General features: G+C 41.0%; 1 protein-coding gene across 1 annotated transcript; it reads right to left on the minus strand.

Annotated features, from left to right (window-relative positions):
• Positions 1-12,087: 12,087 nt before the first annotated feature.
• On the minus strand, positions 12,088-20,589 carry LOC145397528 (pfs47 receptor-like). The gene is made up of 4 exons (XM_080270599.1): positions 20,547-20,589; positions 18,351-18,556; positions 17,522-17,674; positions 12,088-12,201 (listed from the first exon to the last, which is right to left on the minus strand). The coding sequence occupies exons 1-4, from the start codon at positions 20,587-20,589 to the stop codon at positions 12,088-12,090; spliced, it is 516 nt and encodes a 171-aa protein (XP_080126725.1).
• Between the last annotated feature and the right edge of the window lie 4,139 nt (positions 20,590-24,728).

Below are 24,728 nucleotides of genomic sequence, written 5' to 3' on the forward strand. Positions count from 1 at the left end.
AAGAGATAATTAAAGCATTGTTAGGGAAGAGGTGTTAGTAAGCCTTCCAAGCCAATAAGAACATAGGCCTTATCCAGATCATTTATCCACTTCAGTATGACAGCGTATTTTTTTTATGTTATTCTTGCTACCATCATGCTTGTATGTTTTTATTAAGTTTTAGAGAGACTTAACCCTTTTACATATCACAATGTGATTCATGTCTCCAAAAGTACCTCCCAAAGGTGTATGGTAACATGAATCGTGCCATGATTGGCATCTGGATATGATTTGAGTCTCAAATCTTACTTTCTGAAGTTACACTTTGACTCATATTGTGTTGTAGAGCATGGTATGAACAAGTTTGAATTTTAAAAGTTGCTCAGCTGCCACTTAAACCTCACCAGGCATCTAGGGTGCTGTGTACAGATGCACTTGGCCAGAAACTTTCTGCTATGCATGAAAGGGTAAAAATGGCAGAGGTTAAGCATAGTATTCATTTAATCTCTACATTACAAGAGGTCTCTGTAGATTAAATGTAGAGAGACATCTTGTAGTATTTTAATGATACAGGTACCATCTGGAGGTAACAAGGAAAAGGTAAAAAATATGTAACAGAAATAGTGTGCCATTGAATTGGTATGTTGAAGGAGTTAGGTCATAGGGTGGTCTCATATGGCTTTAAAGATCTGGACAGTGGTAGCATAGTGTTGAGTCCTTCTAGAAGAAGAGAATTAGCTGTTTTTGTTTTGTATATATATGTATAAATAGTAAATATATTTTGGTGCTGGTAGACTTAAGTTGTTGCAGAGTGTGAGGGGGGTCAGATTCTTAACCCCTTTCATCGAGTGATGTTTTTCAGTGGTTTATTATTGGTATTTCTGGGTGATTTTTATTTAGCCTATGAGAGGAACCTATGCTTTGTTTACTTTAACCAGGTATAAAATTGCCATCTTTCCACTTTGAATACTAAGTAATAGCAAGGGATTAACATGGATTTGATGCTAGTCATGAAAAATTGCTGTGGAGAGAATGTAGAGCTGTAGCATTATTTTATTCTGCCAATGAGTTATGGGAAATATACCAAAAATGTATGAAAATTTTGGTCAGGTTAAAGTGAATGAGCTATAGTTGTAATGGTTTGATGAAGGCTGCATGTAACCCCTCCTGTTCACTCTTAACTGAATCACATTGTCTGGAAATAGTAAGAATAACTAAAGAATATGTAATCAGAGGAATGATTAATAAGAGGAGCCTAGATCAGTAGTGAATGATTAATGAGAGGAGCTTAGTACAGTAGTGAAAGATTTGAGTGTAGTAGTAGTAGTTGCAACCCCAGGTTCATCTGGATTGTGAACCCAGTGGACTGCATGCTGATTACGCTTCTCCTGTAATCCACCATCCTCCATTTGGGGGATAGAGAAGTAACTACTAGATAATGGAGCTGCCAGGTTATATTAGTGCCACCACACAAAGGCATCCCTCTTCAGCACCAAAGGGTTGAAGGCTGTATTTAACCACTCCAGTTCCAAAAATCTCCCGTAAGATCTATCTATCTATCTATTGCCAGACGCCTCAATCCCGTTTGGGGTGTCCACAAACAAATCGCCTCCAAGTCGCCCTGTCCCGTAAGATGAATCATATAAATAGCATGAATAACCTTCAGTACATGATCAGAGTGAAGGAATATATCAGTTTTCTTCATCAGCAACTAATTTTACCATTGTTATCTCCAGACTGTTGTATTCGGCTGAGGAGGAACCTGTCATCTGTCACACTGAAGGGGTTATGAAAAGCCTTACTTAACCTGTATACTGTAAAATCCTCCAACAGTGGCAAGAGTTGATTTCAAAAAGTGTCATTGAACTGGAAGGGTTAAACTGGAGTATGATGCACTAGCAGTCTGTCTTTATCATCATCATCATCATCATCTTTCATATTGAAGGGAATAACTCTGGTGATGCATTTTTCAATCTTAATCTTGGTGTCTCAAGATTGTTTGACATGGGTTAGAAGTTTTTTTTTTTTTTTTTTTTTTTTTTTTTTTTTTTTGATGGAAAGGTTAGATACAGCCTTCAGTAACTCATTTCACTACCAGTTGGCAATGCAAGTTAGATATAGCCCTCATTAATTCATTTTAGTACCAGTTGGGTGCTGGAGAGGGATGCCCTGATGTGGTCACACTGATGTAATCAGGTCATTCAACTGCATGGTTATATAAAATATCCCTCACTTACTTCCCTGTCCCTGAAAAGGTGGATGGTGGACTGCAGGAGGGAGGCAACTTCAGCCTGCAATCCACTGGGTTCATATTTCTGATGGACCTGGGGTTGTGACAACTACTACTATGACTATCATTTCACTCTTGTAAGCTGCATCAAATCAGAAATAAATTGCAAAATGAGTCATGGGATTGATTGGATTAATAAAGCTCATATGTAACACCTGCAGTGTGAAAAGTCTGCAGAGCCGCATAAATCTTGCAGATGTTGCAGGAATTAAAGAGTGTATGATGGTACTAGTTGGGTTAAACTGGAGTATGACACAGTAACAGTCTTTCCTTACTGACAGTATCATCATCATGATCATGATCATTGTGACCTCTCCTCACCTAAAAATAGGGTGAGGAATAAACTTTCATTACCTTGTTTGGAAGAAAAAAAAGATCATTTATTATAGAAAACATCCATCCATCCATCATCCAATCCTATGTTGTCCCATGAGGAGAATACAAGCCCAGGGCTTGGTAAGTTGGTCTTGTCATTTAAGATGAGAGTGACCAGCCTTACTCTTCCCGGAGTGGCATTATTTGAGCAATAAACCCCAGCCATCCTATGGATATAAATCTGCACAGGCTCAGTCTGATTGGAGCACCTCAGTTACTCGCTAAACCATCAGGTTCCATACCTTAGGAATTAATGTAAAGCTATAGCAATAGTGTACATGGTGTTGGTAATAGATACCTCACAGATGGTGGTATATACAGATGATAGCACCTTTCTCATTTGGCAATAATTATTGTACTTTCTGTGGCAATCATGTAGTGTTGCTCTCAGGTGCCTGCCCTTTCCTCTCTTCCTCCCTTTCTCTTGTCTTTCTTTCCTTCATTCTTTCCTCTTCCTTCTGTCTACTGGTTACTTTACACTGAGTGACAAGCTAAATGGTTTCTTATACACCAGGAAACCATTTACTTTGCTGGGTGGTAACCATGTAACCAAATTATGGCACCTGGTGGTTTAGTGGGTAATTAAGGCACTCCAATCGGATTGAGACGGTTCAGGTTTATATCCAAGGTGTGGTTTGGGTTTATTGCTCATGTAATGCCACTCATGGATGATTGAGGCTGGTCACTCATTTTAAATGTCAGGACCAATTTGCCTAACCCTGGGCTCCCATGCTCCTCATGGGGCAACACTGGATTAAATGATGGATGGTTACAAATGAGACCCACATCTAGTAGCATTATTTTATATTTTTTTTTATTGTGACTCACGAATGATAAAGTGAAACTTGGCTTCCTTTTATAGTGGCTGTTTCACTGTTGATAGAAATGAAACAGCTCTGATTTTGAGCACTGTTAATAGAGAAGAGTCTGGCAATCACTGTCTGTTAGGTATTATCGTAACTTTTCCCCCACAGGGTCTTTATAAAGAGGGCACTGTGTCATACTCCAAGGTGTACACTTGTAATTCATGGTTTCTGCTTGCCTACTACCCCAGCCCCTAGAGGAACTCATAAGCAGGACTTTGCACAGGAGAAATACTGTACAGTACTGTACTTGTTTTGCAGTGCTGATAATTGTTTAGATGGAGGAATTGTGTTTATTGTGAGGATAACATTTCTAGATGCTGAATGCATCCCAGGTATCGAATGCTTTATACCAGAAAATGGTACAAGTCAGGCCTAAACTCTTCTCCCCTAACAGTGATGACAGTATACAATTCTTCCATTAAAAAAAAAAAAAAAAAAAAAAAAAAAAAGCCTGATATGCAGTAGTAAAGTGGTAGTTTGAATCTTTACTGTAGTTTGAAGCATTTATTACACTGCACAGTATGAGTGGCAGTCCTGTAAAATTTTGAACAACCATCTTAGCATTGGGCATTAACTCCTTGTATAGTTTGCAATCTAGGTTACAGTCCTCTTACATCCAGGGGTTAGGGCAGTGAATAAGCAGAAACTAAAGACTACAGCATTAAAATTATAACTTATGGAACAGTTTTGACAGTTAGAAATGGTTAACCATCATGCCACATTACAAAGCATATTGAGCACTGAGGTAAAGCCAAACACCATAGATATTGCAAGCGGCTGTCTACATGATCTTTGTTTTGACCCCTTCAGTCCAGTGATGTATTTTTCCTCTTATTCTTGCTATCTTCAGACAATATTAAATCTAAGATATATTTCTCAAGCTGGAGGGGTTGGATATGCCCTTCATCAATAGGTGTGTCTCCTAAGCTGAATGAAATTGTCTAGTAGTACAGTGTAGTAGTAGTTGTACATGCAGCCCCAACTTCATCGGAAACATGAATCCGGTGGACGGCAGGCTTAAGTTACCCTTCTCTGGCAGTTCACTATTCTCCTTTCAGAGGTAGGGAGGGAGTTAAGAAATGTGTGTATACCCAGGGAGAGGAGCTGCTCCGGCACTGTCAGGAGATAACAGGAATGAAATATATACCATTGGATTGAAGGGGTAAATTAAAGGATACTGTAGGATGTCACTTAGAGTGTACATGAGACTGTTAGGACATCTGTGGGTCACAGTCATTGAGTCTTTGGTGCATATCGTGAGATGGTAAGGATTTGTTTATTGACTCTTCAGTGGAATTTTTTTGGTGGTTCCTTGGTATATTTGTGCATAATATTTTCATCCTTCCATATAATTGTATTGTGTTCTTTAATGCTTACTTTATTCCATCAGCTGGTTGCAACTGTCATCCTTGTCATTGTTTTTCATTTGGCTTCCTTTTCTCTCACATTTTCAATCTCATAACTCATTCCTCTTACACAGTTGTTTTTTATGTTTTCCTACTCATTTATTATTCTCATTCTTCAATTTTGTAATACTTTTCCTTCCCTTCTGTCTCTGTCTCTGTGTCTTTCTCTGTTCATTGTATCTTCATCTAACAACTTTTGGAATCCTCCTTCCCTTCCACCTCTGTATTTTTGTGTCCATCCTACTCCCTCCTACAAGCACAAAACTTGGATTGAAGTCACACTTGTGGCTCAAAGTGACAACATAGTACTGTATAAAAGTGACCCCAGACAGTATTGAAACCTCACTAGTATTACTTGTTGCAGCGGTAGAGACTCAGTGTGATCATTTTTAGCCATCAGCAGTGTACTTCACGTATTGCTTTGATGGTCTCTGAGGATATCACCCAGTTTCAGCATTGTGGGTGTTTATCAGTAACTGGATGGTGAACACTCATTTCCCTGGAGCTGTAGTTTGATGGTTTCAGTCTGGCCATTTTGTTGTACAGTTCCCAACAGCATCAATATATACTGTATATATATATATATATATATATATATATATATATATATATTTTTTACAAAAATTCCAATCACTTCCAGATCCACATTAGGCATTTTTCAGTATAATTCCCTTCAGTTTCAGTATCTGTCATTCAGTTCCTTTCATGTTCCCTTAAAGATCCAAATTAATGCAGTGAGGTCTAGCTCTTCTCCTGTATATCTTCTTATATCTTCAGTATTAGTTTTGATTCAGGCCCATTCAATCTTCTCCAGATCCATATATGTGGTTTAAGGTCTAGGGATTTTGTTGTATGTCTCCTTGCAGTTTCAATATTTGTTACAATTCAGGTCCACTCATTTCCCTCCAGATCCAGTTTACGGTTTTGGCATTTTGATGCACATCTCCCGATAGCATCAGTACTTATAATTCAGGTTCCAGCTGTATTCCCTCCAGATCTAGATTTACAGTATGAGGTCTAGGCTTCCCCCAGAACATCAGTATTAGTTATAATTGAGGTCCACTTGGTCTCCTCCTCAGATCCAGGTATGTGGCCTGAGGCCCTGTCTTTCTGCTGTATGCCTCTGTGCAGTTGTGGTATTCAAGAGCCAGGTCCCCCAAAAATCTAGTGGCAAGGTTTGAGGTCTAGCCATTTTGGGTAGATGATTGCCCTTAGCTTTAGTACTACTGTACTGTATATTTGTTTTGATAAGGGCCTACTTGATAACCCTCCAGATCCAGATACTGTATATGTCCTAGGGTTTGCATTTTACTGAGAATGTTTCGGTATGTATCAATCAGGGTTGCTGTAATTCCCCTCAAGATCTAAATCCAGGTTCCACCCTGGTCTGTTTTCAAATCCCTTTCAGGTCACCCTCCTGGCCCCATCCATTTTTTTATGAATGGGTTATGTGGTGAGTGAACCTTTGATAATACATTTCACAACCTGGATTCACAAACAGACTTGTGATCTTGCCCCTGTTATATCTTTTATATGTTTCTGCAAGATTGTTTAAGAGAGGAGAATTAGAAATTCTATCATGTTTTCCTGGCAAAATAAGTCTGTGACAATAAGGAACTGGCTATAAGTTTGTTAGTGAATTTTACATTTGGACTACTGTAACCTAATGTTGGACCCACATACCTTAAAGGGGTGTTATGGGGATTGGCAGTTGCTGCATTTTAATACAATTCTGTGCAGTTTATTGCCAGAGGATTTTGTTAGCCATGTATGTGTTTGTGACACTTTCCACATCACTGGAATTGTGGAGTAAAAAATATATATATATATATATATATATATATATATATATATATATATATATATATATATATATATATATACATATATATCATAAGTGAATTGCCCAGGTTTTTTTCTCATCTGATGTTTATTTCAAATTGGTGAATTTGTATGTTATATTTTAAAGAGCAACTGTAAAAAACAAGCCTGAAAATATTCCTTGAAGTTAAGGAGACACAGAGATCACTACTGTACAGTGTGAGACAAAACTATCTTCTGAAAGTTTAATGAATACTGTACTTGCACATCCCAAAAAAGTTAAACAGTTAAAGATGAACGTTAGTCAAGATAAGGCTTTTGTTATGTTCTGCCCGTTGTAAATAATCATCACACAAAACTGGGAAGATAGTTATGTCCTTTATATCAGGTAATGATGCCTGATGCTTGAATTTGACATTCGGGTACATTTCGGTATATGGATGATAAGAGTTCCTTTGTATTGTACTTATTTCTTCCAAGAGCTTAAATTTGTGCATGGAAAGTGAAGAGCCAATGTTAGATGTGTTCCAGTATAAGAGCGTAGTTAAAATAGTGCTCTGGTATGTTGTAATAGAATGGGGCAGTTAGGTATTGAATGAAATGCAGGAGATTCCTGCTGTATGTGTTAATAAGCCCCAAAAACAGTTATGTTTGTGTCATGTACTTTAACTATTTAGCTCCTTCAGTTCAGTGATATACCTTTTTTTTCAGTCTTGCTATCCCATTGATTTAATTCAGTTTGAGGGAGACCTCTTGCTGATAAGGGGTTTGATGAACAATACTGTATATTTTCCCCTTCCAGTTTGAAAAGTGTGCCTTAAGCTGCATGAAACCATCTGAAGATAGCTAGAATATGCTGAAGTGAAGGGGGAAAAAAAAAAATAAACATTTGGAAGGGGGCAAAGACTACACAGTTTTTGGTTGGGGCATTTTTTTTCCCCAGTAACTCATGTACTGTACACATTTATAACATTTAGTACCATACACAACTTCAGTCAGGTACACATTTATAACATAAATCTTACTCAACTTCAATGAAGCACACATTTATAAATCTAATACACAACTTCAATCACATACACATTCATAACCACCACCTACAGCACATGATCATTATTACAGTACAGTATACACATGTATTAATTTCAATTACATCGACACTGCATACACAGTCATTAATACCTATTACAAGTAACTTCATACACATACACTAACACTGATTACAAGTAACATCTTACACACTCATAGACTCTGACTTTTTTTTTTTGTCACTGCATATTCATTAACATTGCATATATGCAATGTAGTCATTAACACGAGGTACACATTCACTGTCTGCATTATATACTCTCATTAATACTGCATACACCGTGAATTCTGTAAGACAGAGTGGTCCAGCAATTTCTTACTTCATATCAGTGTGATGTGGTGCCGGCATCCTTCTACACTTCCTATAATGGTATTTTTTGAGTTAAGCCTCTCAGGCAGCCTTTATAATGACCAGATATTGAGATCATTGATGTTTCTTTAATTATTAGGTATTACTTTCTTGCTCTGCTCTGAAAAGTTTTAAGAGCAAACCTGTCGTCGTGGTATCACTATGTATTATAATATTTTCATTTTGAAAAGTTTTAAGAGCAAAATATGGGTCTTGGTATCACTTTGTATTTTTAATATATGAAAAGTTGTAAGAGCAAAGTATGGGCCATGATATCAATTTGTAATATCATGTTTTACTTATAACTGTGCCTGACATCTCAGCAGGTTTTGCCACAATTATGTAAGTTTTTGCAGTCTTTCCAACCTGATGTGAAGTGTGGTTGCATTTTCATCTCTGTGTGAAGTGATCAGGGCATATTTTCTCGTTGTTTGAGGAGTCTTGCTAGCACCTCTTCCTAACTACTGTATAACTGGTTTGTAATCATTTGATGGAACTGGGCCACTATCACAACTTTAATACAAAGCCATGATTGTGTGAAATATGATGGGTCTTTGTTATGAGGTAGGGCTGAGAATCCTTGGTTGCCAGTCAGATTTATCCTCCGGTCTGACTGAACCTGGCCATCAGCTGAGTTGAAAAGTGTTATAGATCCCCCACAGATGAAAACAGGCTGACCTTAGTTTATTTCTGCATACACCACTGAAATACAGTATTGTCTTCTGTGTATGCACTCTTTATCGGTAATGAAAAGAGATCAGTAACATAAGTGAATATTTAAATGTACAAAACAAATTGCTTAAGAAGAAATGTTAGACAGTTTCCTAAGCTAACGAGAATGTGACCCCCAAGTGTGTATGTGTTTACCATGTCTTGTCTTTGGAGGAGGGTGTTGGAAGCAGCTGCTGAAGTTGTTGTGAGCTGGAGCTTAGTCTCATCTCTAAGATCCTGAAATTGTTTATTTTGACTAGTAGTGAATGAACATTAGCATATCATCAGGACATCATTCTGAATGAAGTCGGGAGGTGACTTGCATGTACTAGACAACATTTGCCATTATGAGTCCAGATTTTCTCAATTTATGCCTGTTCTCTGTATGTGAATGCCTAGACTGATAATTAACCTGGTTGTTTTCCTGTATGACCTGGCAGACATTCATATATACAATGCAGACATTATTGAATGGACTTAAAATCAAAATGTCTATGTTGTCTAGTCTTTTGCATTAATGTTGGATTTCCTGTCTGCCCTTTCGTGACTGCTTCAGCGCTGCTTCACTAAATTTCACTTTCCTTATTGTGGTAATATTTGTGCATAATTCTCCACTCAGGAGTCAGTCTAATGAAATTCAGTGTTTTGTCCAGACTTTATTTTTAAATGTTGACAAAGAAATAAGTCTGGTTGCCACGTAAACCTGTGGATCATGTCTTTTTGTCCAAACCTCGCAAAGGAAAACAGAAACATACTAGTGCTGCTTAAAAAAAGTATCAGTCTGAAAACCATGCAGCCTGTATTTGATAACACTAATGGTGATATTTTGTCTCCATTTTCCGGGGATAAATTTCAGAGTTTAGCAAAAAATTTTATACTAGTCCCATCTGCGAGCATCTTAAACCAGGTTTGAGGAATTTCCCAGTAATGTCATCCTCCGTTTTCCATGCGAGGGTTTTCAAAGAATTAAGATAAATGTAGGTGTTTACTAGCGCTGTTGACCAGGTTAGCGGCTGGCCCTCTGATGTATATCCTGGTCTAGTAAAACGTGCAATTCAACAGTTTGTATTTTTCTCCTTTAGTTTGTCTGCCCTAATTTGTCAAAGATTTTCCTCCTTGTGGCAGTTTACTTCCTGTACCTCGGTGGCAGTATTATGGCTGTACATGCTTTCCATAGCACTTCTTTGAAAGCATCATATTCTTGTTTAGTTTATAGTTGTGGCTCCAGGCTCATCGATGTGAACCTAGCGAAATGCAGAAAGAGACTGTTTCAGCTGAACACTCCCAGAGATCTTATTTATTGGTATATCGAATGATCTTCTGTGTTGTGAAAGAGATATGCATGAGGTAGGCATGTTGTGATGTGAGGAGCTGCATTACAGTGATGCCACAGTAGATTGTGAGTTATATTTTGTGTTGGTGTGGAAGCATGAACAATACATAGCCACATTGCAATTGTACTACATCTCTCTGGGAAGGACAGTTTGTGAGGGATGAATGCCTGATAGGGGTTCAGAAAGAATGTTGTTTGGCAGGGTGGTTTTTGATGGCTTTGGTGGCTATCTGTTTGTGTATGTTTGTGAAGTGCAATGTAAGGATGTTATTGAGGTATTCTTGGGAGGTTGTTCACCTTTTATTTCTTTGTGTTGGGGGTTTTCCAACATAAAGTTACATGAGTATATTAGATCCCGTGATGGAGCAATCAAGTGTACCTCTTCTAGAGTGACTGAGTGATAGTGAACATGGTACAAGGGAAATGGTTCAGTGAGCAATAATGACTGATGTGATGGAGTGGGGCCTAGCCATCTTCGTGGATTGGTTTGTTAAATAAGTACCTGGAGTAACACCTAGGGGAGTTAGCTGTGGTAGCCTGGACTATGCAGTGACCATGTATCCCAGGATACCGTAGTGGGTGAATAAGCCACCCAGGCTCAAGGATCTAAGTTAACAGAGCTCCACATATAGGTGCCTCATGTCATCTGCCCGCAGTAAAGTTCATGTACCCTTTGATTAGTGGCATGTTTGCTTCTTGGTGCAAGTGATCTATATTTTTGTTTTTTGTACATCCTATTATTATTCTTTAGGCTGTTTTGTGTGTGTGTGTGTGTGTGTGAAGTTTTTCCATGAATCATGATTGACAGTATAGATGGGAACCCAGCTGTTTTCATTCATTCCTTCTGCTATTTCAGAGCATGCTGGTCAACTGATTGTGCCAGTGGAACTAAAACAGCAACAAAGATGGGTTGGAGCGAATGTCTTGTTGATTAATGAAGCTAAAGGTCCAGCTCTCTGTATCACCAGTTTCCCTACCGTTTTGTGAACACCATGTTTGATTGGTACACTACTATTTACTGTCCTTTCACTGGAAAGAAGCTGTACTAGAGTGAAGGTAAGGAAGAAACTGCTTTAATGAAAAATTTACTTTTATTTTAATTGATGCTGGATTATGGTACAATACAGCAATATAATGGATGCATTAAAAAAAAAAAAAAAACTCGTTGAGTATGAAATCTCAAAGATATTAATCCACTGAAGAATAACTGAAAAACCTGTAATGTGTATTACACTATATGTAGTTCTTTAACCTTAACTTTGCCTTTTGGGTCCTTTGTGGTTCATCTTATGTAACTCATTGGCAGAAAAACTATCCTATGGCCTTACATTCTTGCCGTAGCACTTCATCATCACTTGCATCATATTCTAGTGTTAATCTATTTTTATAACTCGGCAAACAAGGTGGGGAGATGGCAGTTTTAGTCCAAGGTAGAATAAAGAGAGTAAATTGTAGTGGTTCATCAAATGCATGACTACTTCTTGCAATACTAATCCACTTGTAGGTCAGTCGACTACAGTATATCCTTTTTACTCTGACATCTCTCCATCTTGAATACTGAGTTCTAACACAAGGCTATGATATGGTTACCAAATACTATGGAAAGAATGTAGAGCTATAGCACTATGTCGTTTCCTGCCACTCAGCTACGTGTATTAAGCAGCAAAAGGTCGAAAATCAGTCGAGGTAAAATGAGTAGTGTTATTATTTGTTGCACAACCAAGCCTGCATGTTCCAGGTACAAGTATACCTTTGTCTTGGCTTGTCTCTGTGCCTACTAACCAATGTAGCTAGTGTTTGAAACCTTTTGTCCGTAGTAGGGCATACTGCCGAGGACTTAGGAGCTATGTCTTGGTTTTCCTCTGTGCCTACAAACCGAGATTGGCCAGTGGTATGGTTTTCAGGCACAAGACTTCATAGCTGCTGTTGCGAACCTCTTGTCCGTTGTATGGTACGTAGCACATTCGGTGACTTGGGTGAACCTGTTGGTAATTAAAGTACACTATTCACGTAGTCCGTAAATCTCTCTCTCTCTCTCTCTCTCTCTCTCTCTCTCTCTCTCTCTCTCTCTCTCTCTCTCTCTCTCTCGTAGGTAAATGGCAACGCTATTTCTACAGCCCCTGTGGCAGGGGGGAAACAATCTGGCCGCACTATGGGGTGGTACTACTACTCTGCGGTCAGGTTATGTTATGAAGAATTCTGCCACCGTATTCCCTGCTTGTCGTAAAAGGCGACTAAAAGGGGCTGGATGAGGGAACTAGGGACCCCCTCCTCTATTTTTTTAGTTCCTAAAAAGAGACAGGCCATAGTAAGGAATGGAGGATTGAGTTATCCCCGTACCCTGAAGATTGGGTCTATGAATGTGCGTGGATGTAATACGATTGAGGCTAAAAGGGAGGAGATTGGGAGAATCTTTGTGAGAAGAAAGTTGGTTGTGTTAGCTTTGAGTGAAACAAAGATGAAAGGGAAAGGCGAGTCTAAGTTTGAAAGTGTGAACTGAAGATTGTCAGGTGTTGATAGAGGAAGGGCGAGAGAGGGTGTGACATTGTTAGTGAGCCCGGAAGTACAGCAGTTTGTGACTGAATGGAAAGTGTCATCGAGACTGATGTGGGTAAAAGCGAAATCTGAACGTGAGTTGTGGGTATCTGTGAGTGCATATGGGCCTGGTAGTGAAAGGGATGAAGATGAGAGGGAGTCTTTCTGGAATGATGATGAGTGTCTGCAAAGTTTTGGAGCGAATATGAATGTGGTAATGATGGGAGATCTGAATGCTAGATTGAGAAATGTAGCAGTTGAAGGTGTAGTTGGTATGGATGGTGTGCCTGGAAGAAATGAAAATGGGGAACGAATGATAGGGATGTGCGTTGAGCGAGAGATGATTGGAAATAGGCTACCGTGTTTGAGAAGAAAATATATATAAGTACACATGGGTGAGACATGAGGGTGGAAGGGTTGTTGATAGAGCACTGATGGACTATGTGGTTGCGTCCAGGAATGTAATAGAGAGATTGTTGGATGTGAGAGTTTTGAGATGGGAGGGTGGAAGTGGAAGGAAAGTTGACAGTAGGTAAGAGATGGGTGAGAGCTGGGAGGGTTAGATGTGGCAGGGAGGTTTTGAAAGTGAGAGAGTTGGATAAAAGAGAGAAAATGATTATCAGGAGAAATTGAAAGGAGTGGAACGCAGTGAAAGATCAGGAGAATGGCAGTGTGGAGGAGGAATGGCAGTTGTTTAAAAATGCTGTCGTGAAACATGCAGAAGAGGTGTGTGGTGTAAGAAAAGGAAGTGAATGGTGGTGCGAGGCAGTAAGTATGGCTGTGGCTGAGAAGAGACGTGCATATGAAGTATGGCTGCAGAGGAAGGATGAGGTGTCATATGAGAGGTATAAGGAAAGGAGGAATAGGGCGAGAAGGGCTGTGCGTGATGCTAAAATTGCAGCAGATGAGAGGTGGGGTAAGCGGTTGACTGAGAATTTTCAACAGAATAAGAAAATGTTGCGGGAGGTGAAAAGGGTGCGAAAGGGAGAGTCTGGGAAGGAAGAGCGAGTAAAAGCAGAGGATGAAAGGATGTTAACTGAGATGGATGCAGTAAGGAACAGATGGGCGGAGTATTTTGAAAGATTGTTAAATGTAGAGGAGGAAAGGGTGACTGAGACTGTGGCAGATGGAAGGGTGCAAGGAATAACTGTGTTGGAAGAGTTGAATGATTCTTTGATCACGAAGGAGGAAGTGCAGGAGGCAGTAAAGGAGATGAAAACAGGGAAAGCTGCAGATATGAATGGGTGTGCTGTGGAATGCCTGAAAGGTGGTGGAGCGACTATTGTTGACTGGTTAGTATGATTGTTGAATGTGTGTTTTGTGCAAGGTATGGTGCCAGTTGACTGAGCAAGTGTTTGTGTGGTCCCGTTGTATAAATGTAAGGGTGATAAGTTCGAATGTACTGTTGAGTGTTGTAGGTAAGGTGTATGGTAAAGTGTCAATTAAGAGAGTTAGAGAGGGTACAGAGGGAGTGATTGGTGATGAGCAGTGTGGCTTTAGGAGAGAGAGGGAATGCGTGGATCAGGTGTTTGCTTTGAGATAGGTGTGTGAAAAGTATTTAGCGAAAGGTAAGGATGTGTTTTGGGCGTTCATGGATTTAGAGAAAGCGTATGATAGAACTGGTAGGGAGGCTTTGTGGACTGTTTTAAAAATGGTATGGACTTGATGGTAGGTTACTAAAAGGAGTGAAAAAATTTTATGTAAATAGAAGAGCGTGCGTAAGAGTGGGAAATACTGTGGGTGATTGGTTTCCCGTGAGAGTGGGGCTGCGGTCGGATGTGTGATGTCGCCTTGGTTGTTTAATATTAGTATGGATGGTGTTGTAAGGGCGGTGAATGCAATAGTGTTCGGTGGAGGTCTGAGTCTGGTGAATGTTGATGGTAGAGAGTGAAATCTGAAGCAGCTGCTGTCTGCGGATGATACTGCACTGGAGGCTGATTCAGAGAAGAGATTGAGACAGGTGGTAGAGGAGTTTGGAAGGGTGTGTGAGAGGAGGAAATTGAAAGTAAATGAGAATAAGAGTAGAGTGATGACGTGTACGAGGTTGGTAGATGGTAGGAGGATGAATATAGTTTTGATTGGCGAGTTACTAGAGGAGGTTGAGTGTTTTAAGTATTTAGGGTTACATGTTGCTGTGGATGGAAAAATTGATGCAGAAGTGAAGTTTAGAATGAATGAGGTAGGAAAGGTGCTGGGAGGAATGAAAAAAGTGTTTAGATATGTCGTTCGCTTAGAATAGATGTAAAGAGAAGGCTGTATGAGGGTGTTGTGGTGCCGACTGCGTTATACGGGGCTGAAACATGGAATATGGGTGTAGTAGAGAGGAAAAGTTTGACTGTAATGGAGATGAGGTGTCTCTGTGGAGTGACGCGTATGGATCGAGTGAGAAATGAAGTGCGAAGGAGAACTGGAGTTGTTCGGGAGATGGCTGATCGAATTGAGCAGAGGGTGTTGCGATGGTTTGGGCATATGGAGAGAATGGATAATGAGCGACTGGTGAAAAAGATAACTAGATCTGATGTGAGAGGTGTCAGGCTGAAAGGAAGACCACAAATAGGATGGAGCATGGACAGTGTGAAGAGAGCGTTGGATGCGAAAGGGATGTCTGTTGAGGAAGGAAGAGAGTCTGTGCGTGATAGAAATGAATGGAAAGAAATTGTGAATGAATAAATGATGACGCAGCCCTGGGGGGATATTCTCCCGCATTTTGTCTGCTCAGCCGATTAGGTCAGGTGCTGGTAAGGGGATGGGTCTATTATGATGTGGCAGGAGTAAACCAGCTCTGCTGTCGGGCGGATGTCACTGATTGCACCCTCGTGCGGTGCGGTGCGGTGAGGATCTGTCCCTTCTCCCCTTTGGGGCTAGCATGTGAATGAATGTGATTGAGTGGATGAGTAAAATGGGAGTGTGTCGTCCTGTCTCGGCTACCTCCCTTTCCTTGGGGAAAGCAGCCTAGGTATATAGATAGATACATAGATTTCTATAGTTGCATTTGTTAAAAACCCGTACTCCGATAACGCATTTTTATTGTTTTATTCTTATTACCTCTACAGTCTACACGATTTACTTTGTCTTAGGCTTTTCGAACTGATTTAGCTTGGTCTAAAATTCCTATCTCTCCAATTAGATGGCTGAGTTGTAACTGTAGATTTACAATGGAATATGTTACTAGTAACGAAAAAGTGTTGTGGAAAGGATGTTCAGTATTTTTTTTCTTTCTGCCACTGAGCTACGTGAAATAAGCTGCAAAGGGTCTAAAATATGGGCCAAGTTAAAATCAGTGAAGCATAGTAACTAAAAAATACTTAAGAACCTCAACATACCGGTAGCCTATCGAACTTAATTCATGCAACCACGACTCAAGTTGTGGGAGTGGTCCAGTTCTGTCAAGTAAATATAAATCAGCTATTGAGGTTCCGTTTAATTTGAATAAATCTGACCTGTAGTATTAAGAATGAACAAAAAAAAAAGTACTTCAATACTGAAGACGAAAACTGTGGGTCGTCCTTGGAGCTTTTGTAACACCTCTACCATAGCGATCCTATTGTATGTTGATTGATGCCAGTTATATCCACATTAAAACTATATCAGTGACATATACATGGATATTAAGGTGCAATGTGCAAAATAAATTGCTCAAGACGATCCACTGCGAATTCTATTCCCCCTTAAGTACGGCTTGTTCATAAATCTCAAGAGAAGCAGCCGATATAACCGTAATTTCATGAATATTATCATATTCTTGTTAATACTGATATTCTTTGTATCAGTAGCATACAACACAATATAGGTGTCACAGGCAAAACAGATCGTTGACAAAAAGGTGCTACGAATCTCCAAAGCCAACCAGACTGCCTGACAATGATCAGTGACCCCTGGCAGCTCAGTTGATGGCCAGGTTTAGTCAGACCGAAGGATAAATCTGACTATAGTTCTTTTCCACTAACTTGGCCCAGATTTTCATCCTTTTGCAGCTTATTTCACATAGGTCCTGTGTAGAGTACAACTCTCATGCGTGGGAAGGTTCCCCACATACAGATCTTCTCAATAAGGGTGGAGTCAAAGGCTTATCATCTCATTAACTCTTACTAGTTTCCTTCAACCTCTGTCTCTTCGCCGCACTGTCGCATCTTTATCTCTTTTCTATCGCTACTTCAATGGTCACTGTTTCTCTGAACTGTCTGCTTACATTCCTCCACCTCTACGACGGGCGCGTAGCACCCGTCTAGTAGCCAACTCTCATCCCGTTTCTGTCCAACACTCTAATGCAACTGTTACTCCCAGTTCCTCATTATGCAACAGGTCAACTCTGGAACTGTCTCCCTTTGTCTGTATTTCCTGCTAGCTATGATCTCCAGTCCTTCAAACGCAGTGTGTCCAGGCATCTCGAAATGATAGGATCTTTAATTTGGCTCTCTCTAGTGTTTTGTTTTTCTCTTGGAAGGAACAGTTTTTGCGGGCTCGTTGGCCCTTGGTTCCTTCTTCCTAGCATTAAAAAAATAAAAACAAGGTCAGTGGCATAAACACGTGTTGCTACGGCATCACATCCTTTCCATAGCATTTCGTGACAAGCATCTAGTGTAAATTTCTTGTCATGGCTCAGCATTCAGAAATAGAGATGGCAGTTTTAGGCCAACTTAGCGTCAAATTAATACAGAGACCAAGGAGTATCATTGCTGCCTCATAACTAAAAGGCTTAGTATTCAAGTTAACAGTTGCCCAGTTCTGTCAGATGAAGACAAATCGACGAAACAGAGATCTTCCCACCTTGCCAGATAAATTCATTCCACCGTAGGTGATCCTGCCGATGTAGAGTTTCTCCCCGGTCTCCGAATATCCGCCCTGCACAGCGCCTTTAGGGACCTGCCCGTTGCTTGCCCTCACCCACACCAGACCGACATTTCCGGGGTTATCCAGCATCTAAGAGGAAAGAGTAGTAGCCTAGTAGTAGTAGTAGTAATGTGTGGGCGGGGAAGTGGAAATCTAGGGACGCTTGCAGGATCGTCGTAGTTCCACCAGGTAATATTTTTCTGTCCAGACTGTTGGAAGGGAGGGGAATGATTCTGCAAGAATTATCTCGAAAATCTGGTAACTGTTTGGAATATGAGAAAAACTATGGGTATACAATTGTTATATTGTGAATGAAAGGGTGCTCACCATCCACTTAGGCCTACTCGAAGCTGTGACACTTTCAGGTAACTGTACGCAGATTATCAAGTCAGAGTTTTCTGTGACCCAGGAAACTATTTACTATATTGGATGGTACAGTAACTTTACAGCCAACCAGTGGTTAACAATCTTCCCGCTTCTCCCCATTAACATATTAGTACCGTATTTGTATAGACTAATATATACGTGTCACCAGTTACGATTTCTTAATTGCATTTGCACAGTAATATTGCTTAGTCATGACCTGCCTGACTTTCGGTGAGGTAGGAAGTGGTACCAGACATGAATGATTTATCAGCCTGGATATTAGACATAGCCTTCATTATCCTGTTCATTGTATCTGGGTGAAACTGTTTGGAGGTAATAAGATGAACAAAATTAATGTCACCGCATTGAAGGGAATAAATATTACAGAAAATTCACTTACATAGTACTCAGACTTGGCAATGGCCTGCCCGCCCCAGGGAATGAGGCAAGTGGAGGCGCCGTGCATGACTATCCCTGGTATGAGGCCACCATTGTGACGTGCCGCACCAACCGTCCCTGCGAACTGTCCTCTGTAGGGAATGTCAGACCCCACCTTGACGGGCGACGGGCACGACGACCCAGAGTAGCAGCTCACCATGTGGAAACCTGCACGTATATACGACACAACACAGGTTCCATTAAAGCATGACCAAATTCCTAATGCCCTATCCACGCCAAATGCTTGCTGGTGAGGGCGGGAAATCAGCATCGATCACTGCAACCCATGGAATTTTTCGTTCGCACCCGCCCGCGTCCACTGGGGCCACTTGTATGGGTTGGTGATGGAAAACTCCCGTCTGCACCAGCAAGCAATGTGAACACGGGCTAATCCATTTTCAGTTCAGTTGATGGTGGATTGTCAGACTGGTTGATTTGACTATACTACCTTACCCCAGATTTTCGTCGTCTGTCTATCTATCTATTGCCAGACGCCTTAATCCCGTAAGGGGTGGCCACAAACAAATCGCCTCCATGTCACCCTGTCCCCCGCCATTTCATTGCCCTGCTCCCGGCTTACACCCTCGTCTCATATACCTCTCCACTCCGCCCCTCCATCTCATCCTTGGCCTCCCCCTCCCTTTTCCCCCCCTCCACCTCACTCACATACACTCTCCTCGTCCGTCTCTCACTCTCCATCCTCTCCACATGGCCAAACCACCTCACTGTGTTTCTCTTAACGCTTCCTATCACATCCACACCACAACGCTTCTTCACATCCTCATTTGTCAGTCTGTCTCTCCATGTGACTCCACATATTCCTCTCAAATAACTCATTTCTACTGCTCTCACTCTTGACTCATCACACTCCCCAAGTACTTAAGTGCACTCACATTTTCCATTTCCTCCTCATCCAGCCTCACTGTACATTCACTGACTTCACTTCTCTCGAAGACTATAACTTTACTCTTCCCTACATTCACCTTTAGATTCCGTTTCTTACACACTCTCCCAAACTCATTCACCAAGCCTTGCAGCTCCCCTTCGTTTTCACTTAACAACAACAGTAGGCTACAGGGAGTTTTCAAACATTCCCCTTTCTCATTAGGGCCGCTCCAACAGCCACTGCCCTACCTTGTCTCCTTTATAACCCATCCATATATAGACTGAACAACCATGGAGACATGACATTTTCGTCGTCTTGCAGCTTATTTCATATATCAGCGACAAAAAGAAGACAATACTACTGCTTTACACCATAGCACTTATTCGTGACTAACATATAATCTTCTAGTTTTAATCTACTTAAAACTGATCATTCAAGGTGGATGGAGAGATGGCAAGTTAAGGCCATTTTAGAGTCAAAAGAAAATATTAACCAGGGAGACTCATTTCATAACGAAGGCTCATCGAATTTCATACACGACAGTAAATAATGTCGGATCTATAGGCTGTGGGGATCCTGGCGGCTGAGTTTCGCTTTATTATAAGCTGTACCTTTTTTTATTTCTTTCCAGGGGCGGATCCAGGAAAATTTCTGAATTCTGAAGTGTTGCCCTTATCATTTTCCATTAGCCTACCTGTTTGTTATAGTTCTTTCACTTTAACTTGGCCCAGATTTTCGCCCCTTTCCAGGTTATTCACGTAGCTGAGTGGCAGAAAGAGGCAAAGTTACAGTTCTACATCCTTTCCATAGCACTTTTATGTGACTGACATCATAATTCATTATTAACCTAGTTTTACAACTCAGCATTGCAGATGGAGGGCTTGCAGTTTCAGGCGAAGTTGAAGTGAAAAGAGTATAGTACAGACGGCTAAATCATAACCCACAACAATAGCGCTCAAAGAACGCACACCCCTGTCAGGGCATCACCATCCCTCTCCTTTCATGCTCTTCATGGCACTGACTGTGACCTTTGACCCTTTTTTGCCCAAATTTTAATCACTTGTTCCTCTGATGGTCCTGTTATTATGCCAAATTTGTTGCCATTTAATCAACCTTTTTTTTTTTTTTTTTTTTTTTTTTTTTTTTTTTTTTCCGCAGATCTGGTGCCAGACTGACAGAAAGTTTACAGTCAACCACCTCATTTGTGGAAGGAATGGTTTCAGATAAATCGCCTTCATGTCATTCTGTCCTCCACCATCAGTCTGCCCTCACGCCTGCCCACACCCCCGAACCTATCCAGTCGAGCCAAAATCATAACCCCCCTTGGCGGATGTAGTAAGTAAGTAGGATTATTGAATGAAATAAGCAGTACCTTCGTTTATGAATATGACGGTATTTATAACTTTGTCCTTAGTGGACGAAGAGATTATCGACCCCCCTCCTTTATTAAATGCTGGATCCACCCTTTGTAAGTATTCAGTTTTGCAAGTGTTCATGCATGATGTGAATAACTCTTAGGTCAAGCATGAAAATGACTGCAGGTTGTGTTCTGCATGTGAAAACACTACTGGAATGTGGAAAGCGATATGAAGCCTACAGTAAAGGAAAATGAGAAGAAGGATACTCTACTGTTTGGTGAGGAATGAGAAATGTAGAAGCCAATATGAAGCCCACAATAACAGATAATAAAAGGGAATTATACTGTCTGCTCCTTGGAGAGGAATGAGATAATATGGAAGGCAATATGAAGCACACAATAAGAGATACTGAAAAAGGAAGGATACAGTCTTGATTGCGGAGGAAAGAGAAATATAGAAATTGGACAAAATGCTGGCTGAGGATTTTTGCTCATGGTTCTGCTTGGTTACTCGTACACTTAATCTTGAAATTAAAGGAACAGTCTGGCTTAGTTCATTCACTCTAACTTGGTGGAGATTTTCGTTCTTTTGTAGCTTATTTCCCGTAGCTCAGTGTTAGAATAAGACAGTTTTACAGGTCTGCTTTCTGCGCATATCTTCAAGATTAGTATCATATTCTGGTGTTAATCTCATGTTTAAGCTAAATATTCAAGACGGAGAGAAGGCAGTGTTGTGAATGTGAACAGATTATAAGTTATGTTGTTGTTATTACTTATCCCCTGTCTGTGTGGCAGATCAGAACCACAGGTAAACAACTGCTTTTGTGTGGCCGTTCTACAGGTACAGTACAGAACATACACCGTGCAGGGATCCAGCGCCTCACCAGAATCGGCGAAGTGCAGGGAAATACGAGGAAGTTTGGCTCGCAGATGGACGCCTCAGATGCCCCACACAATATAAACAGCGCCACCACGTGTAGGCCCCCTTTCAGCGCCTTATATCATGGGTAAGATTAAACTACAGTACTGCACTAACCTGCCATAATGTCTCCTCTCCTGGTTTCCTGCACTAACTGTCTTGTCATAGATAAGGTCGCATACGGCACTGATACGCTAATCTTATCCCTGGCTTAATCATAGTGCACACGGCCCCTCTCTCTCTCTCTCTCTCTCTCTCTCTCTCTCTCTCTCTCTCTCTCTCTCTCTCTCAAAATGAATAAAGGAAGACTAGCTAGCGTGTATAATCCTCATCATCCACTATCAATTCTTCAGTCCATGCAAAGAGAGAGAGAGAGAGAGAGAGAGATCCCACCTTTCTTCATATTTTCCCCTGCAGTATTTTATTGTTAGTCTGTACCATCTTAGTGCCGGTGGAGAGGGACGCCTTCTTGCGGTGACACTGATATAGCTGGGCGACTCCACTGCCCTGTTATACTCCCTCTTTATCCCCTGAAAGGATGATGGTGAAATGTAGGACGGAACCTTACCTTGCAGTTCACCTGAGCCTGGGGTTACAGTTACAACTACCACTGCTGCTACTACTACTACTATTACTACTACGACTACTACTACTGCTGCTGCTACGATGACGTTTTCCTAAATTATCGCTACTTCCAGATGATCATATTAAGGTAAGGCGACATTTTTCAAACTGGAGGAGTTACATACAGCCTTCATTAACCTTTTCACCACGACAGTCCTTTCCCAAGCTGAATCAAATCGTCTGAAGGCAGCAAGAATATCACATGCCACCTGTCTGAAGGTGGTGTGTGAGACGTGAAGACAGTGGACTGCAGGCTGGAGCTGTCCCTCTCCTGCCGCCCACCACCCTTCTTTCAGGGGGACAGAGAAGTAGCTGAGGGACGTACGTATAACTGAACCGTCCGACTATACTCGTATTATTGCCACCACATGAAGGCGTCCTTCTCCAGCACCACTACTGTATGGCAACGGAGCCCTCGGTGGTCGGTTCTGTATTCGCGGCAGCAGCAGCAGTAGAAGTATATTAGTAATAGCAGTAGTAGTAGTAGTTGTTGTTGTTGTTGTAGTGGTAGTAGTAGTAGTTGCTGTTGTTGGTGCTGTGTAGTTGTGTTATATGCAATGCGCATGTAGGGTAGCGCATGAGATAGAGAAGTGTTTGGGAGAGTATGCTGGTCTACACTCATGTTAGTGGCACACTGAAAAGTCCAGCAAAGAGAAATGGTCAGGATATTCTGATGACTAGTGAAACAGGAGCTCCAGATCTCCCTGTCACCAGCATTCCCAATCCCCTTGGGAGTACCTCCCTGATCGGTCGGTGCTACGGCCCATTTCCTATTCCATTTGTTAATTACTATATTGCATTAAAGAAGTAGTTCCCCTTAATAGTGGTCGTGCACCTAGTCTTAAGTTTTCGGCTGTGTTCTCTTGTCACGGGCTACGTGTCCCTCTCTGCCTGCTTGAATAACTGCCTGTTGTCCACATTCTTGTAGCCACTCAGGATTTTGTACACTTGTATCATTCCGCCTCGTATTCTGCATTCTTCAAGTGTAGTAAACCCAATGGCAGGTAGTCCCTCATGATAGGGCAGCTCTCGTAGTGCAGGGGCAAATATTGTAGCTCTCCTTTGAACTTTCTATACGTTATCAATGTCCCATTTCTATGTGGGATCTGACCGGTGCTTGATAAAGGGCCAGGCCTATTTCTGAGTCCATGTAAGTAATCGTTCTCCTAATCCTCTCCAACATGGAAATAGCCTTGGCTACTGCAGTGGATACATGGACTAATGGTGAGAGGTTAGGGAATTACATAAACCCTCATCTTTTTACTCTGTCGGAACTTGCAAGGGAGTCTCGTCTATATGGTTCTCTTAAGGGGGTTCATCTTTCCTGTATAGGCCTACATTAACTTATTGAAGGATAGGAGCCCATTTTCACTCCATTGCTGAAGCTCGTTGAAGTCAGCTTGGAGAGTTTCTCCCCTGAGGATTCATGATTCTTTTGTATATCTTTAGCTCGTTTGCAAATGGTTTCCTACACGACAGAGTGTCTTTTAACAGGTAGTTAATTAATATTAGGAACAGTGCTAGACCCAACCGTAACCACAGTTTTCAGCATGGGCTGGCCAAGGGGTGGCCAAGCCCACTAATAGGGCAGCCCAGTGAGAACTCTTCAGGGAGGCAGGAGAGTATTTTCCCAGAAATTTGGGGTGGCCAGGCACAGGGGTGGATCCAGGAATTTTCGGTGGGGGGGTCAGATTCGCTGATTCACCCAAAGACTTGACACGACATACTGATATATTTCAATGTTGAAATTGCCTCTTTATTCAATGATGCATGGCCGGTGGAGGGAGATTCATCCCCCCCATCCCCCCCCCCCCTGGATCCATCCCTGGCCAGGCATATTTTAGGGTGGCCAGGGAAGCCCTGGCCACCCCTCTGGCTACCTCACTGGACATAGCAGTTATTTTTACACGTATTGTGCATTTGCTGAACAAAATAAGCTATATTCTTGGCCTAAGGATTATTGTAACATTCTTTTCTCTTATTTGTGGAGGTAGGCTAGATCAGTGAAACTTGGATCATAGTGCACACTCCTTCTTTGCCATAGTTTACCCTTAGTTTTCATTATCAGTTACGTTTTCTTTATGATAAAACACCAGAGAGAACTGTACAGACGCTGGTTTATAAGACTAGCTTGTATAGTTTTCTCTCTCTCTCTCTCTCTCCATTTATTTTTTCTAAGTCAGCTATTTCCCCATTTCTTTCCCTTCCTCCTTCCTCCCCCCCTCCCTCTTTTTTTTGTCTCCCGTCTCCGCATTTTTTTTTTATTCTCTCTTATTATTTTTACCCCTTCTGATAATAAAGTTTGCCAGTGTAATAAATTTCTGGCGTCTTTTGGTAAGAGAAGCAAAAATATATATATATATATATATATATATATATATATATATATATATATATATACAGAAAGAAGATAAGATTGGGTAATTTGATAATAAAGAGAAATGAAGATAATAAAGAAGAGGTACAACAACGTACTTTCGGTTGTGATTCTCCGTCTCCATTTATTTCTTGCTCTGTTACACCAGTTTTCAGTCATGTTACTTTTAGAAACCTT

Source organism: Coenobita brevimanus, chromosome 41, assembly GCF_032717465.1.
Source record: "Coenobita brevimanus isolate Jiangsu-jjx chromosome 41, ASM3271746v2, whole genome shotgun sequence".
Lineage (NCBI taxonomy): Eukaryota > Metazoa > Arthropoda > Malacostraca > Decapoda > Coenobitidae > Coenobita > Coenobita brevimanus.